Raw genomic sequence first — 16279 nt, 5'->3', positions numbered from 1 at the left:
AGAAATCAGTACCAAGAGCAACCCTCTGGCCATAACAACGGCCTTGATACACCTGAGCATTGAGTCAAATAGAGCTTGGATGGCGTGTACAGGTACAGCTGCCCATGCAGCTTCAACACGATACCACAGTTCATCAAGAGTAGTGACTGGTGTATTGTGACGAGCCAGCTGCTCGGCCACCATTGACTAGACGTTTCCAACTGGTGAGAGATCTGGAGAATGTGCTGACCAGAGCAGCAGTTGAACATTTTCTGTATCCAGAAAGGCCCGTACAGGTCCTGCAATCGTCCTGCGGTCATGCATTATCCTGCTGAAATGAAGGGTTTAGCAGGGATCGAATGAAGGGTAGCGCCACGGGTCGTAACACATCTGAAATGTAGCGGTCACTGTTCAAAGTGCCGTCAATGCGAGCAAGAGGTGACCGAGACATGTAACCAACGGCACGCCATAACATCACGCCGGGTGATACGCCAGCACGGCGATGATGAATACACGCCTCCAATGTGCATTCACCGCGATGTTGCCAAACACAGATGCGACCATCATGATGCTATAAACAGAACCTGGATTTATCCGAAAAAAAATGACGTTTTGCCATTCGTCTTTGAATACACCATCACAGGCACTCCTGTCTGTGATGCAGCGTCAAGGGCAACCGCAGCCATGGTCTCCGAGCTGATAGCCCATGCTGCTGCAAACGTCGTCGAACTGTTCATGCAGATGGTTGTTGTCTTGCAAACATCCCCATCTGTTGACTCAGGGATCGAGACGTGGCTGCATGATCCATTATAGCCATGCGGATAAGATGTCTGTCATCTCGACTGCTGGTGATACGAGGGCGTTGGGATCCAGCACAGCATTCCGTATTACCCTCCTGAACCCACCAATTCCATATTCTGTTAACAGCCATTGGATCTTGACCAACGCGAGCAGCAAAGTCACGATACGATAAACCGCAATCGTGATAGGCTACAATCCGACCTTTATCAAAGTCGGAAACATGATGGTACGCATTCTCCTCCTTACACGAGGCATCACAATGTTTAACCAGGTAATGCCGGTCAACTGCTGTTTGTGTATGAGAAATTGGTTGGAATCTTTCATCATGTCAGCATGTTGTAGGTGTCGCCACCGGCGCCAACCTCGTGTGAATGCTCTGAAAAGCTAATCATTTGCATATCACAGCATCATCTTCCTGTCGGTTAAATTTCACGTCTGTAGCACATCATCTTCGTGGTGTAGCAATATTAATGGCCAGTAGTGTATATTGAGTAGCGAGAACATTGCTTCCTGTTCTGACAGAGAAGATAAATTTTAGGGCATCTTTCCTTGGAGGAAAATAGCAACTAATAATCAAATGTAATAAAGAAACACTTAACATATTTAAATTTATGGCATCCTATTCAAACATCGACATTCAGTTACTAGATTACTTCCTGGTCAACCATGTTCAAACACTACCAAACTAATAGGCTCTATGGTTAAAATGAATATTAGGTTGGTCCATAAGTTTATTGCCTATTTTTTATGTCAGTATTCCAGTTGCTTTGGGTTTATGTATTGATTGTATTTTTTTTACTTGTAGTTCACTGTTTCTATTTGAGTTTACATACTATAATGGAACTGTTGATGTTAGAAAATGCAATGCTAAGTGAAGAAACTGGAACATTGACAACACATTCTTCTGCTGGATTCAATAGAAGAATAACAGCAATGGAGGCAGCCAGAAACATTTGTGCCATGTACAGGGACAATACCATTGGACAGAGTATGAAAAGAAAATGGTTTTCCTGTTTTAAGGAGGATCCTTTTGACGTTACTGGCTCACCCTTACTGGTGATGGGAAATTGTGTCTATATGCTAACATAGGGGAAATAAATGACTGGTTGAGCAACTCCCTGTACAAATATCTACACGCATCCACAAAAGATAATGTTATACATATGGTGGAACTGCGACAGTGTGGTGTACTTCGAATTACTTCCCTGAGGTGTAACCATCACTGCTGAGGTGTCTTGCAGATGCAATCCAAGTACAACAACCAGAAAGACTGCGTGAAGTGATTGCCTGCCTGCACTCTGTTAGAGTGACAAAAACACTGCAAGAGTTGGGTAAGGGACTCATTCTACCGCCCCCCCCCCCTTCCTTGTCCCCTCAGATTTTCATCTTTTCCGCTCTCTATTGTACAACTTTCAAGAAATTTCCTTTCTGGATGAAAATGCACTTTCAACATGGCTTGAGGAGTTCTTCAGCTCAAACTGTGCGAGTTCTACTCACATGGAATCAAAAGGTTGCCCAGCATTGGCAGATTGTTGTAAATAGTGATGGAGGATATATTATTGATGACTAAAGTCTCTGTTTTGTGTAATGATCTGTTTTAGGAAGCATATGGAAAAACTCTATAAACTTATGCACCAACTGAATACTTACAAAATAAGTATGTTATATTCACACTGAAAAGCAATTAAAATTGAGGCCAAAAAGTTTCATATGCTCAGCAAAGAGAGTTGGGCCTACATGATTCAATCACTTTCATAAATCCAACGACAAAATAATGTCACTGACAACAGTCTTGATGTTCACAGTAACAGCAACAATGCAGTAGTTACTGCACATTTTTGCTCATTGCCGCTGATTCTGCTTAATGTCCCACTGCAACTGATAGCAGTGATCTCTCTTCATAATATAAACATAGTGTTTCTATACTACTGTAAATTATGCAGGATTAAATTTTGTATGTCCTGTTCCAAAGAGCTGTTCCTTGTCATTGAAATCATACGGACTGGATTTATCTCCTTTTTTTTTTAAATACTGGATATCTTATTCCTTATGTCTAGAATTTTGTCCATGACCCATATTTGAATTAGAGGTTTGCGGTGAATTATAAATCTTGGGTTTTTCTGCCTTTTTCCCCAGGTTTCTGCATTGTCTTCACCATTTGCCTAGTAACTCTTTAGTTTCCTGTGGTTTATAATGCATTGCATTTGGAGTAATTACCTGACGAGGGGTGGTTATATTGCCTATGTCAGTGTTTACTGATGAGGAGTGTTTACTTGGAACATTTCCATTGGGTGAGCACAATTTTAAAGTTTGTTGATTGCATCTATGACAATCTCAGTATTTTCTTGGTTATTATGGGGAACTTTCCTGTTTTACTCTCCACATTAATCTTATGGTTTCACTATTTAAAAAGATATCTTTAAGTTTTGGCAACTGTTTTTTCTTAAAATTCTCATCTCTACTTTCTGGGGTATTTTTGAGGCAGCTTTAATATTCTAACTAACTCAAAATTAATAACTGATTAAAAGTAATCACTGTGTTTTTGGATATTGTTTAAAGGCATGTTTATTTTTATGGTTTCTGGGAGGGTAAATTGAGGAACACAATACTATAAGGAAACATGTTACCCAAGATGATTTGGAAACATTGTCAAATCTTTTTGTTACTTTACCAGAAGTTTTATTAAAAGACAAAGACGACGTGTAAAATTATAGACAGTGTTAATGTTCAAAAGATGAAGGCCTACAAGTCCAAGGCACTATGTCAGCTGAAGAATATGCATAGTTTCTCAAACACATATGAGTGAATTTGTGATTTCCATTTTGAAAAGCCTATACAAGTTTTGTTAAAAATACATAGACTTCTGTTTATCTCAACTCTCCTTATTTATTCATCACTATTAATTTCATTTCTTACTTTTAAAGCTTTACCTATTGAATGTAACACATTGAAGTCTACAGTGTTTCCAATAGTCAAAGCACTTCTGGAAAGCAATTTTGATATGACATGTAGTTCCTCTAGTTACTCCTTTTTTTTACCACTTTAGTAGTGGAAAGATCTTACAGGGGGCCATGTCTGCTGAACACAGAGGCCAAGGCATTGCAAGTGTGTTGTTTATGACAAAACATTTACCTCAAATTTAGACTGCTTCATCTGAATAGCATACAACTTCCTGGTACTGCCCAAAAGTGACCACACTATGTGGTGCCAAAAATGTGATACACTAAGCCACTAAAATGAAAGAAAATAGTGAGCAGAATTTCCACATTCAAATGAACTTAGCTAACTTTTTTTTATTATTGGTTCTCCAGGAAGCTTCCTTTAAACTTGAAATCAATATACCGAATCATCATTTATAGCACCATGAACTTCATTCAGCAACACCTGAGCAATGCTGATTAGACAGGGCATTTGGTCAAAATTCAAGAATGTTGGAACAAATTGTGTTGTAATATATTTCATACCCACAAAATATGAAATACAGTGCTTGGCATTAGCCAAATGGTATGCCTACACCACCAATCACGTCTCTTATGGTGATCTGGTCACAGTAAATATTTTATTCCATTTTTTATATTTTTCTATGCTGTCAATAAGCTAAGGATGCAGCAAGTGCACAGGATAGGTATGTGGCACTGATGAGCTCACTTTGGCATTGCTTTTCGCTCCCAACTGTCAGCAAAAGTCCATGCAACAACCTCCCGCCTCCTTTCTCATCCTCACCACACTAGCCATTTCAAATCCTGTCAAGCTGAACTGTCAGTGTAATGTAGTGAGCTAGGACAATAGCCATGCAGGTGTATGTGTATGTGTATTCTGTACTAGTCTGCTATGAAAAAGGACATCACTCAAAAACTTAGCAACATTTCAGTCTAGTTTTATGCCTATCAACCATTCAACACATCAAATATATGGTGGCTTGTTACCTTTACTCCTTCCATTACTTATAATCCACTGCAGACTTCCTGCTGCAACACTTATATCATTGCGTTCAGCTATAAATACGAAACATGTTCACGAATGCAAAACTTACCGTCAAACTCTTTGATGAACCTATTGTCCGACCCATACCATACAAGTGTTTCAATTGTTCCATTCCTGGAGCAGCGATGAATATGACATATGGCATGAACTCTGATGAATTATGTAATATTTTCAGTGCCTTAAACAAAAAAAGGAAAGTTAGAAATGCAATCATTAACTTGCTTAATAATAGCTTTAACCATTAACATAAGAAACTTATATTCCTTAAAATTTAATGTTCCATTATTACCAAAAATATATAGTATAAATCAAGAAATTTTTATCTCTCTTGTGTAATAACCTCGTTGGCAGGCAATGAGATAGAAAAACAAAGATGAAATACAAAATTCTTAAGAATATAGTCAGAGATGTTATGTAAAGAAGAGTCAATTGCTACAGAAGCAACATGAATAACAGAAAGCTGATATACAAAGTGAACTTATTTGGTCACTTGTTATTTACACTTCTACTGGGTGACTTTGTATTTTTCACTTCCTTCTCAGTATAGTACCAGCTTTACCTCATTAACTTTTGATAGTAAGTTGCATCCAACATATCAATGTTCATAGAGTAAGATCCTCTCCACAGCCACCTCCTGTGGTAAAACTATTTTGTGGAACATGTCACACTTAGTAGTAAATGTCAAGCTGTAGGCTATATATTTTTGTCAGCGTGGATCGGAAGAGAAGGAGCTCTGAAGGAAACAAATCAAGTACACGCTAAAGCAAAGGATTTACTTTGCTGTACACTGTGTGGAATTTGTATCCCACACTATATATTGTTTTAGTTTGTCAAAATAAAGAACTATGAGCTTATAATAGAGGGAAACTTTGTTTTTAGAACTATGAGCTTAGCTGGATATGAACCTGCATTTAACCATGGCACAAAGTATCCATAGCATGCTTGCCTCATAGGCTTGGAATACAGTAGCATACTTACTGCTGGACTGCAGTCCAGTATACACATCTTGCCCTGGCGTATGACATCTCTAATAGAATCCAACTTTGTGCCGTAAAGGTGACCATTGTGCTCTCCATATTCCAAAAATCTATGCTCCCTGATGTCCTCCTCCATAGATTCTCTGTCAATAAACCAGTAACCTTTTCCATTTTCTTCAAGAACACGAGGAGGACGAGAAGTATCTGTACAAATAAAATTCAGTTATTAACAATTTTATCCATGATGACTTTAGAACTCTGAATCAGTTTAGGGATATACATCACCCATCCAAAAAGTTTCGTGACCAGTTTTATTCCTTGCATATAAATGGTATCAATGCAGTAACCATGGTGGCAGTTTGGACTAACAACTGTAAACAATAAATGTTTATTCGATGATTCAGCGGGAGCAGGCAATGCTAACTAATAAAAGTGCAGCTGTAGTCAGACAGTGTTATCATGTTGCCAATTGCAATGGAGAAACATCCCTAAATAAAGTGTTCAAAGCATTCTCCAGAATGTTTTGAAGAAGGGGAAAGTGTATGCAATGTCTGCTCCACACATCATCATGACTCTTTAACAAAAATGATGTGTGGATCCCTGCCACGACTTTATTGAAATGAAAAATGTTGACTGTTCTTTTCTGGTGATGGCTTGGTTTCGTCAATTTGAACCTACCACAAAATGCAGAAATTCACATGAAGGATCAACACTTTAGCGACATATCTGACATTCATGCCAATGTGAGGCACGAGTTGAACAACACCCCAAAAAGGATTTTTCTGTCAATTTCACATGCTTGTATGACTGCTCTGTGCATTGTGCACAAGAGGAGAAAGACCTGAAGCACTGGAATGACATCTTAACTTTTCTCTTTATTTTATTAATCTCTTTGTGAAACTTTTGGACCTATGGGGCATACACAAAAACAACACTGCAGCAACAATACTTAATATATTTAATTATTGGAAACAATAAATAAAACAAATTAACTATTGTGTATTATGTTAATCATAACATTAAAAATGGACAAATACTTTGTTTCTAATTCCCATCAAAAATTCAAACAAGTTTGATTACTGAATGCCAGACAATAACTGGATCCCATCACTGTATTTTGTATGCAGAGCTTTTAAAGACTAAGCAATGTAGCTACAATTCCTCTCATGGAATAATAATTATTTACAGCCTAAAGCAACCAGTCTTCTCTCTTACAAATCAAATCTTTCTATTTAGGTCCAAGCACTGGTTCAGCACATCAGTAATCTGTTAAACAAGTTCACAACAGAAAATAATCAGCTGACAAACCAAAGTTCTACCCAGAGTCCCTCTGATATTGCTACTTTGTATCGATTACAAATGAAGTGCCCATGTGTCACTACTTGTTAGTTATGCTCCACTATTTCTGCTACTGTATTACTACAATTAATATGTGCTGATATGAAATGTTTCTGTACAACAGATTTTCTTGCGATGATAAAACATTGTTATAAAGTACCTTACTGCAAAATAAAAGTTGTGGAAACAACAGATACTTGGAAAGAAGAGCCACATACTATGTTACAAGAAGGCAGCGATATAAATGTCAAGAATATAATTGCCTAAGGCGTTTTTGAAGATGGGATCATATAATATACATTGAATGGTTTGAAGTAACAATGAAAAGTCCAAGACAAGTTATTGTGATCAGCAGTTAACAATGGCTCTTACTGAAAAGAAGCACAATCTAGACTCCACACCAGTAACAAAAAACAAGTAGAAAAAGAGGACTATTAATACTATTATGTCTGAAAAGTATAGCTGTGAGCAAATAGAAATAGTGCACAAATACATTATGCTTATGGGTGGAAGGCAACATGAGGTGAGGTATGGCATCTCAAGCACACAACAGATAATTTCTGTAGCACAGACAGTATTCATACCATCATTCCAGTCTACATCTACACTCTGCAAGCCACCTTACAGTTTGTAGTGGAGGGCATGTCTGGTACCACCATAATTTGTCCCCTTCCCTGTTCCACCCATAAATGGTGCACAGAAGGAGTGCCTGTTGATAAGCTTCTGTATTATTTCTAATTTCTCTGATATTCTTGTCAGGTAATTTTGGAAGACATATCCGGGAGGAAGTAATATGCTGCCAGACTCTTAAGCAAACACACACACACACACACACACACACACACACACACACACACACACACACACACAGAGAGAGAGAGAGAGAGAGAGAGAGAGAGAGAGAGAGTAAACCTTTCTGTGATACATAACACCTTTCTAGCGGAGTCTGCCTCTGGAGTTTGCTGATCATCTCCATAAAGCTTTCAAACTTACTTCCTGACTATATGATAAATTGTGCCACTCTTTGTTGGATCTTCTCTGTAAATCCAACCTTGTAAGAGAGGTAACTAGACTGATGAGCAATACTAAAGGATTGGTCAAAAGGATGTTTTGTAAGCCATTTCCTTAGTGGATGAGTTAATTTCCCTAGAATTTTCCCACTGAATTTCAACCTGGAATCTGTTTTTCCTATAATTAGTTTTATGTGATAATTTCACTTTGGGGAGCTTCTGACAGATAGGCCTACATATATTTTATGGTGATTAATGTTTCCAGTGGTTTATAACTAATACCATAATGGATCTCTTCATCTATTTGTGCCCAATACATTACATTCATTAACATTCAGGCTTAACTGCTAGTCCTCACAACAATCATCTATCCTTCACAGGTCTGTCTGCATTTTGCCACAATCATCTGGCACTGTAACTCCTTGTAGACAACAGCACATTATCCACAAGATCATTTATATGTAATGTAAGCAGTAATGACCCTGTAACACTCCCTCCTACCCCACACACCACAGACCTTGCAGGGGTGACACACATGCCTCTATGGTACAAACAGCCATACTGTGGGTACAACCATCTGTGGAGAGGCAAAACAAACATATGATTCCTGAAAAGGGGCAGCCGCCTTTAAAGTAGTTGCAGGGTCAACAGTCTGATTGACTTAGTCTTGTAACATTAGCCGTCATGGCCCCTTGACACATGAGCATTGCAAACAGCTGAAAGCAATGTTATATTTCCTTATCTCTGCTGGGTGGCTTAGTAATGACAGCATCCTTTTAGATAAAATAGTCCACCATTCACATCTCTGGGCAAGGACAGAAGAAGAATAGGAGCCTTTGAAAGATGAAATAGTGAAGGCAGCAGGGACCCAAATTAAAAAATAAATAAATAAAGACAAAGCCAAGAGAAATCTTTGGATAATGCAACAGCTACTGAATCTGTTGTTGAAGGGAGAAAATACAATTATGCATCAAATGAAGCTGGCAAAAGAGAACCATTCTTTATACAATTATAGTGACAGGAAGTGCAAAATGGCACAGGAATGGCTACACAAGAAATGCAAGGCTTTAGAAGCATACACATCTAGATGAAAGATAAGTGCCACCTACAAGAAAATTAAAGAGGCCTTTGGAGAAAAAAAAGCAGTTATATAAACATGTTAAGTAAAGAAGTGAAGCCTGCAAAGTTGAATGAATGTACAGAGATTCTATTACAGAGAAACAAACATGAAGATAATACTACAGAAATAGAAGAAGATGTATATGAAGATAAAATTGGAAGAATTTGAAAGAGCACTGAAAGACCTAAGTCTAAACAAGGTATTGGCATAGATATAATTCCCTTAGAATTACTGAGATCCTTGGGAGAGCAAGGCATCAAAAATCTATTCCACCTGGTTCACAAGATGACATGTAAACTACCCTCATTCTTCAAGAAGAAAGTAAACAAATCCTACATCTAAAAAGGCATCTGCTGATAGGTGTGAGTATTACTGAAACAACAGTTTAATAAATCATGATTGGAAAATACTGACACAAATTATTTCCCAAAGAATGTCAGCTAGTAGAAGCTGATCTCAGGGAAGATCATTTTGAATTGTGGAGGATAGTGATAACACAAGAGGCAATGCTGACACTACAACTGATCTTACAAGACAGACTGCAGAAAGGCAAACTTACGTTTATGGCATTTGTAGATTTAGGTAAAGCTTTGATAATGTTGACTGGAAGACACTCTTTGAAATTCTGAAAGTACCAAGAATAAAATGCAGAGAGCAAAATGTTAAATGTGACTGGTAGAGAAACTAGATGGCAGTTCTAACAGTTGAACAATGTGAAAGGGAAGCAGAAACTGAGAAGGGAGTGAGTCAAAGTTGTTGATCCTCCCAAAAGTTACCCTCCCCGGAGCTAAGCACTTCTGTGCTGCACTGTTAGCTGCAACAGGCAGAAGACATGCTCTGTTGGTGCCGCAAATTTTATCGATTTTGATAGAGATGAACTTACAGCTTTAGATTCACATATTTTCCTCTTAGTGTCATTTCTGCATAATCTTTCATTGATTGTATCAATACTCATTTGTATTGTGATATATCATGAAATTTCAAACATTCATTAGTGCCACAGTAAACTAGTACCGTTATTGTCAATTGTAGGCTCAAACTAAATTGTTCACTTATAAAGTTTTTGAGAACAGTAGAGCTATCCTCTTTCAGAACAATGGTTCTCTAATTTCATTGTTCAATTACACGAGAAATAGGTTAGTTTGAAAATTTCTGGATGCTTACAAAACAATATTTCTGTAAGTTATCAGTAAGAAAGTTTCGGATACCTAATTTATTTCGTAGCAAATCAGCATCTGTGGTCACAGTTTGGCCAAAAATACACTATCCCTGAATTTCACTGTATATCAACACAAATAAACAAGCATTTTTGAGAATTTTTGTAAGCTACCACTGCATAATCTATGAGCAATCTGTAGCAAATCAGTGACTGTGATTTAGTTACTGTAGCAGGATGGTGGCTGGATGGGTATGTCGATATGTGCGCATGACAGCAAGGCCTTGAGTGCCTGCACAAAAACAGTTTGAAACAAGTGTTAGTAAAATACACTAAACAGGATTATAAAACAGCACAGAAACTAAAAGGAACAAAATGTGGAAAACTATATGTGTACCCACACAGAAGTATGAAACGAAGTATCATGCCAATATTAAAACATTAACTAAACAGGAATAAAGTGGTATAAGCAGTTAAAATAATAGAGCTGATGGACATGGCTGGCTAACTACAAGAATAAAAAAGAATGAACCAGCCACTCTGTAATACACTGCAACCTCCAGTCTAAAAGCTTAGGCCATAGTCCAGACACATCACAAAACTTTAAAACTTGAGTCTCATGCGTCTCATTGTCCGCTGAAATAGATGGAAAATCTGCAATGATATTTGCTTCAGCCCTTGCATCATGATATAAAATGTACTCTGTTAAAATATGGTGTAGAGGGATTTGCATGCCACAAGCATAACAAAACAGGGGATCCTCTCACCATAGTAAAAAGCCATGTGTAATAGGGCAGAGCCCAGTTTGAAGATGTGTGAAAGTCACTTCATCCTTCTTGAGCAACCAGCAGGAGGAATGCCATGGCCAGATAGTTGATTTTACCAACCGCAGCTTACAGTCTCTTACTGCCAGCCGTTCCTCATCCCACAACTGCATGGACTTCCTATGTAGTGCCGAAATGACAGCCTGCAGGGGAATAGGACACTGTACCACATACTGTCCTCTGCAGGCCTCCTTGGCAGCCCATTTGCCCAGTATCCCCACATGCCTTGACACCCAGCAGAATGACACCTGCTGGAGCAAGTATAGTAGGTCAAATATCAGCTGGGCCAATTTATCAGCTGGGTACAGGTTCTGTAACAATTGTAAGGCACTCAGGGAATCAGAGCAGATGAGAAAATTTTTGTCCTGAATACATTGCATCTGCTCCAGTACCTTTAGGATCGCTTGGAGCTCCACTGAGAAAACAGTATACTCATCGCCAATGCCTGGTGACATGGTTGGGGAACACTACAGAGCAGCCAAGAGAAGTCCCTCTGTTTGGAGCCATCAGTGTACACTACTGTGAAACCATGATGCATATCTGAAATGTTAAAACACATAGATTGAAATGTAAAATATGGTATACTATCTTTCATAAAATTGGTCAAGTCTAAAGTACGTCTGGGCCTCTGGAGGAGCCAAGGGGGAAATCTCCAACCATGATGTAAAACATAAAGACCAGCCACACTCATCTAGAAAAGACAATTCTTCAAGCAAATCCCATAGGACCTCATTGCTTTTTGTCAGTTACAAAAAAGTCTTTCCATTGGAGGCCAAGCAACAGTATGGTATGCACGTGTGTATGGTGTGGACAGTGTTTTACATACCTGGCGCTCCGTAAGTAGTCATCACCTGATGTGAAGTGGCAGTTCACCAGCCTTTGCACAGAGGCTTGGTATGAGGCTCATTCTGAATGCCCCCGTGGCCAACCAAATTCCTTCATGGTGCACCACACCCAACATCTTTAAATAAGAGGGTCTCACAGACCAGTACACCGCGCACCCATAATCAAGCCGAGATAACACAAAGGCTCTGTAAAACCAGAGCAGAAAAGTCCTGTCTGTTCCACATGTACTGTGGCTAAGACATTTTAAAATACTTAGAGCCTCATGGGACAACTTCACTGCATCTTAGAATTAAGAACAGTTTCCCTCATCCTCAACTCAGGAAAGTTTAAAATGGAACAAGAATGGTTAAAAAGAACACTCACAGACTTCTCAATGGAAAACTTACAACCACTCTTCTGCACCCATTCATCCAAACATCAGTTAGTTGCAACCGATGTGTTGTCATTGCAAGGCTTGAAGAAGAGCAAAACACAGAGAAGTCATCCACAAACAAAGAATACTGGACAGTACTTTTCACAATTGATGTAATGCTATTAACAGGTATGGCAAAGACAGTCGCACCTAACACACTACCTTGAGGGACATGGTTCTTCTGAAGTGATCAGACAGGACATCACCAACTCGGTATTGAAAATACCATGGTGAGAGCAAAGACTGAATAAAAATGGGAATACACCCACGAAAACCACATATATGAAGCTGCACGAGGATAAGATGCCTCCAAGTAGTGTTGTAGGCCTTCTCAATGACAAAAATTATACCTAGAAGGTGATGCCAGAGAAGGAAAGACTGTTATACAGTCACCTCCAGGAGGGCCAGGTTCTCAAAGATGGAACACACACTGAAAGTGACTAAGGAACTGACTGGATACTAAGATCCAGACAAGGTGGCAGTTGGCCATCTGCTCCAAGGTCTTTTCCATGCAAATTGTGAGGGCAACACTATGATAACTACTTGGGCATGTACAGTCTTTCCCAGGTTTTAAAAGAGGAATTAAAATTGCCTCAAACCTTGTGAGGTGCCATAACATACTGTAATGGATTCTTTCGAGACCTGGGGATGTGTCATGGGCTGCAGACAATGCAGAATCTAGCTCCCATATGTTAAATGGCCAGTTGTAATCTTCATCAGTGGTGGACCAGAAATCCAAACTGCTTCTCTCAGCAACCGATCTGTGGGTCTGGAAACCTGGATCCTGACTGGTGGTTGCAGTAATTTGTGGCATAATAGGCCACCACAGTCCGGGCAATGTCTTGCGGACTGGTTTAGAGAGTGCCGTTCTCCATTACAGCAGCCATGAGGCTCCTCCCTCCTCTCCCAGAAATTCTCCTGATGGTCTCCCATATAACTCTTCATGGAACAATTAGTGGTGATCAGGACCTTTTGCTGTGACCTCTTCTTGCTCTCTTGAATAATCCAGTGACATTTTGCCCTCACCACCCGAGAGACTCCAAGATTCTCTGCAGTGGGCCACCACTAGAACCTACGCAGAGCTGCACACCTAGTTCCGATGGCAGAGCAGCATTCTTTGCTCCACCGAAGGACAGGCTGCCTCTCCAGTTGTCGCATGGACTTTGGAATGGATGCTTCAGAGGTCCCTCTTCAGTTGTCGCATGGACTGTAATGGATGCTTCAGTGATGCGATGGATTATTTTGGTAATATGATCCACCCATACATCAACACTGACATGAGTTCAAACTGGGCTAGCTGACAATAGTGTCCAGTCTGTCCTACTGAGCACACATCACAGTGGTTTCCCTTCGGGTTCCACTCTATCTGGCAGCTGAATCCAGATCAGGAAGTGATCACTTCCATGCAAGTCACACGCACTTCCCATTGCGCAGTATGAGCGAGGGCTAAAGAAGCAAAGCGAAAGATGGAAGGCAGAGAACGACCCAGTTGCAGTGCAGCAGTCAGTACTCTGTTGCATTTTTAGCAAATATGCACATGATGACATGAGAAGCTTCTCAATTGCTCTACCCCTGGGGTAGGTAGTTGCTGAGCCTCAAAACACACTGTGTGCATTAAAATCACCACAGAGGATGAAGAAGTGGTGGAGCTGTATAAGAAGGTCATTGAGAGCATCCTTATTGAGTGTATCATGTGGGCGCAGGTAATGGAAACATTTTGTCAATGGATGATTCACATGCATTGATATGGCAAGTGATTGTAAATTCATTGCAAGGGAAAGAGCCAAGGAGTGGTAGTTGGTACTGACGAAAATACCTACCCCTCCTCTAGCTCTCTCTCCACTTAGGTCATCCTTTTTGTGGCATACATAGCCTTTTAAGCTCAGGGGTGAATGATTGAGTGAAATTAGTTTTCTGAAGACACAGACACAGTGGTGTGCCCTGGGATAATAGGCGAAGTTCCTCCACATGCGTCCTAAATCCCTACAAGTTCCACTGAAATATGTGCTCCATCAATCATGTGGGTAGCACCTTCATCCTGCCTCTCCGCTGTGGTGAGGAGACTGAAGTGGGTAGAGCTTCAGTTGTGGGGCAAGATGATTGCCCCACACATACCTCATACTCCATCATTTCTGGGGAAGAGCCAAATGAAGTATCAGGTAGAATCACGTTGACACGGTGCAACGGTTTACTACTTGATTTACCTCTTGTTGCTGCTTTGTACTAGCTTTTCACTGTTTTGAGGGCTTAGCTGGAGCTGGGCTTCTGAACAGCCTCAGCCATGGGAGGTACCTTGGGCTCTACTAGATTGGCCACTGTACCTTTTTCTGCTGTTCTAGCGGAGCTACACGCTCTGAAACACTTGCTGTCATCCAAGTGCACTGACACGTGCAGGTGTTAGTGTTGACACTTGGAATCTCCATTTGTGTAGAGGCATCAGGTTTAGAATAGGCTTGTTGAAGGATTGATGCAAAAGACACAGCACATGTGGGAGGCTGCATGGACTTTTAGATCTTTTTGGCCTCAGGGTCTCAGCATTCGTTTGCTGGGTATGGGCTTGGTGACCCTGGGGTTCCTGATCTGGGGACTGGTAAGTGCCATCAGTCCTCTGTCATCGTAAGTTCTGGTCATGTTTCAGTAACAACCATATGGTACAGCTATGGAACATTGTGTGTCTCACAGAATGGGGATCTAGGTCTATCTCCCCAGATTGTGAGGATGAAATGAACCTCCATAACCCGTCAAGCTCAAAGTGTGCTGCACACTATGAGATGCATGGCTGTTGAGGTGGAACAGTCATTAAAGCGCAACCTCTGGGGAACCTGCCTCACCTCAGTTGTATAAGGCTTACTCAGGCACGCAGGGCTCTGTCTGGGTGGACCCTTTCTTCCCTACCTGATCCTGGGACCAAAATGGATCCTCCAAAATTTTCTTTTCCTCCTCCCACTGCACACAGTGGGCTGCTGGAAGGTACCACCACCCAACCTAGTAAGAAGGCTCTGATAGACAGCCCTCCAGATGCAGGAATAAATAAGAACAAAGCAGTAATGAGTAACAGACCACAGGCTGATAATCAGAATGAGTTTTAGTAATAAAAAGAAAAGAAGGAAGTTTCAAGCAAGTCTCACCTTTCTACATCCAGAAGGGCTTAGAAGGAATTGCCAGGGCTCTAAAATCAGTAAAGCAGTTGCAAAATGGGACAATGTTGGTTGAAACATCCAGTTACCAACAAGCTGTTAACCTGCAGAGAGCTAAGTGTGGGGGAATATGCCATTGACACAGATATCCACAGCACCTTGAACTTCAGAAAAGGTGTTGTGTCCTGTAGGGACCTAACTGATATTCCTATAACTGTAGAGTGAGTGGGCTCCAGAGGGAATTGTTGATGTTCAAAACTTTTATGAAAAGGGCGGATGGAGGCCTGGTGAAATCTGACTCCTTCATTCTTACCTTCAAAACCAACAAACTCCCAGAACACACCAAGGCAGGCTTTCTTCGCCTTGAAGTACAGCCATATGTACCAAACCCAACATATTGTTTTAAATGCCAATGCGTTGGGCATACAACCCTAGAGCGTTAGGAAGAAGCGATGTGTGGCGACTGCAGTAAGGGTACTCGGAATTGGTTGCTCATCTACTACCAAATGTGTAAACTGCTCTGGAAACCACCCTGTTTGAATTAGGAACTGCAGAATATTTTTAGAGGAATGCAAAGTACAGGAAATAAAAACAAGATAGCGTATTCTCTCATTACTGTGGCAGATTTTCTAACATTTTGTGTTACATCTAGTTTTCCCTTACAGAGGAATAACCCTATACATGATGATTTTTTT

General features: G+C 40.3%; 1 protein-coding gene across 5 annotated transcripts in view; it reads right to left on the bottom strand.

Moving 5' to 3' along the window:
* Nucleotides 1–16279, bottom strand: part of LOC124594917 (protein PALS2) — a 344549-nt gene that overhangs the window by 3888 nt on the left and 324382 nt on the right. For all 5 annotated transcript variants that reach the window (XM_047133405.1, XM_047133407.1, XM_047133406.1 and 2 more), the window contains 2 exons: nucleotides 5743–5945; nucleotides 4814–4942 (listed from right to left, as the gene is read on the bottom strand). In XM_047133405.1, the coding sequence (XP_046989361.1) occupies nucleotides 4814–4942; nucleotides 5743–5945 (332 nt within the window). The remainder of the gene's footprint in view (nucleotides 1–4813; nucleotides 4943–5742; nucleotides 5946–16279) is intronic.

Source organism: Schistocerca americana, chromosome 2 (assembly GCF_021461395.2).
Source record: "Schistocerca americana isolate TAMUIC-IGC-003095 chromosome 2, iqSchAmer2.1, whole genome shotgun sequence".
NCBI classification, from domain to species: Eukaryota; Metazoa; Arthropoda; class Insecta; order Orthoptera; family Acrididae; genus Schistocerca; species Schistocerca americana.
Note: the sequence above shows the minus strand (reverse complement) of the source record. Positions and strands in the feature narration are given on the sequence as shown.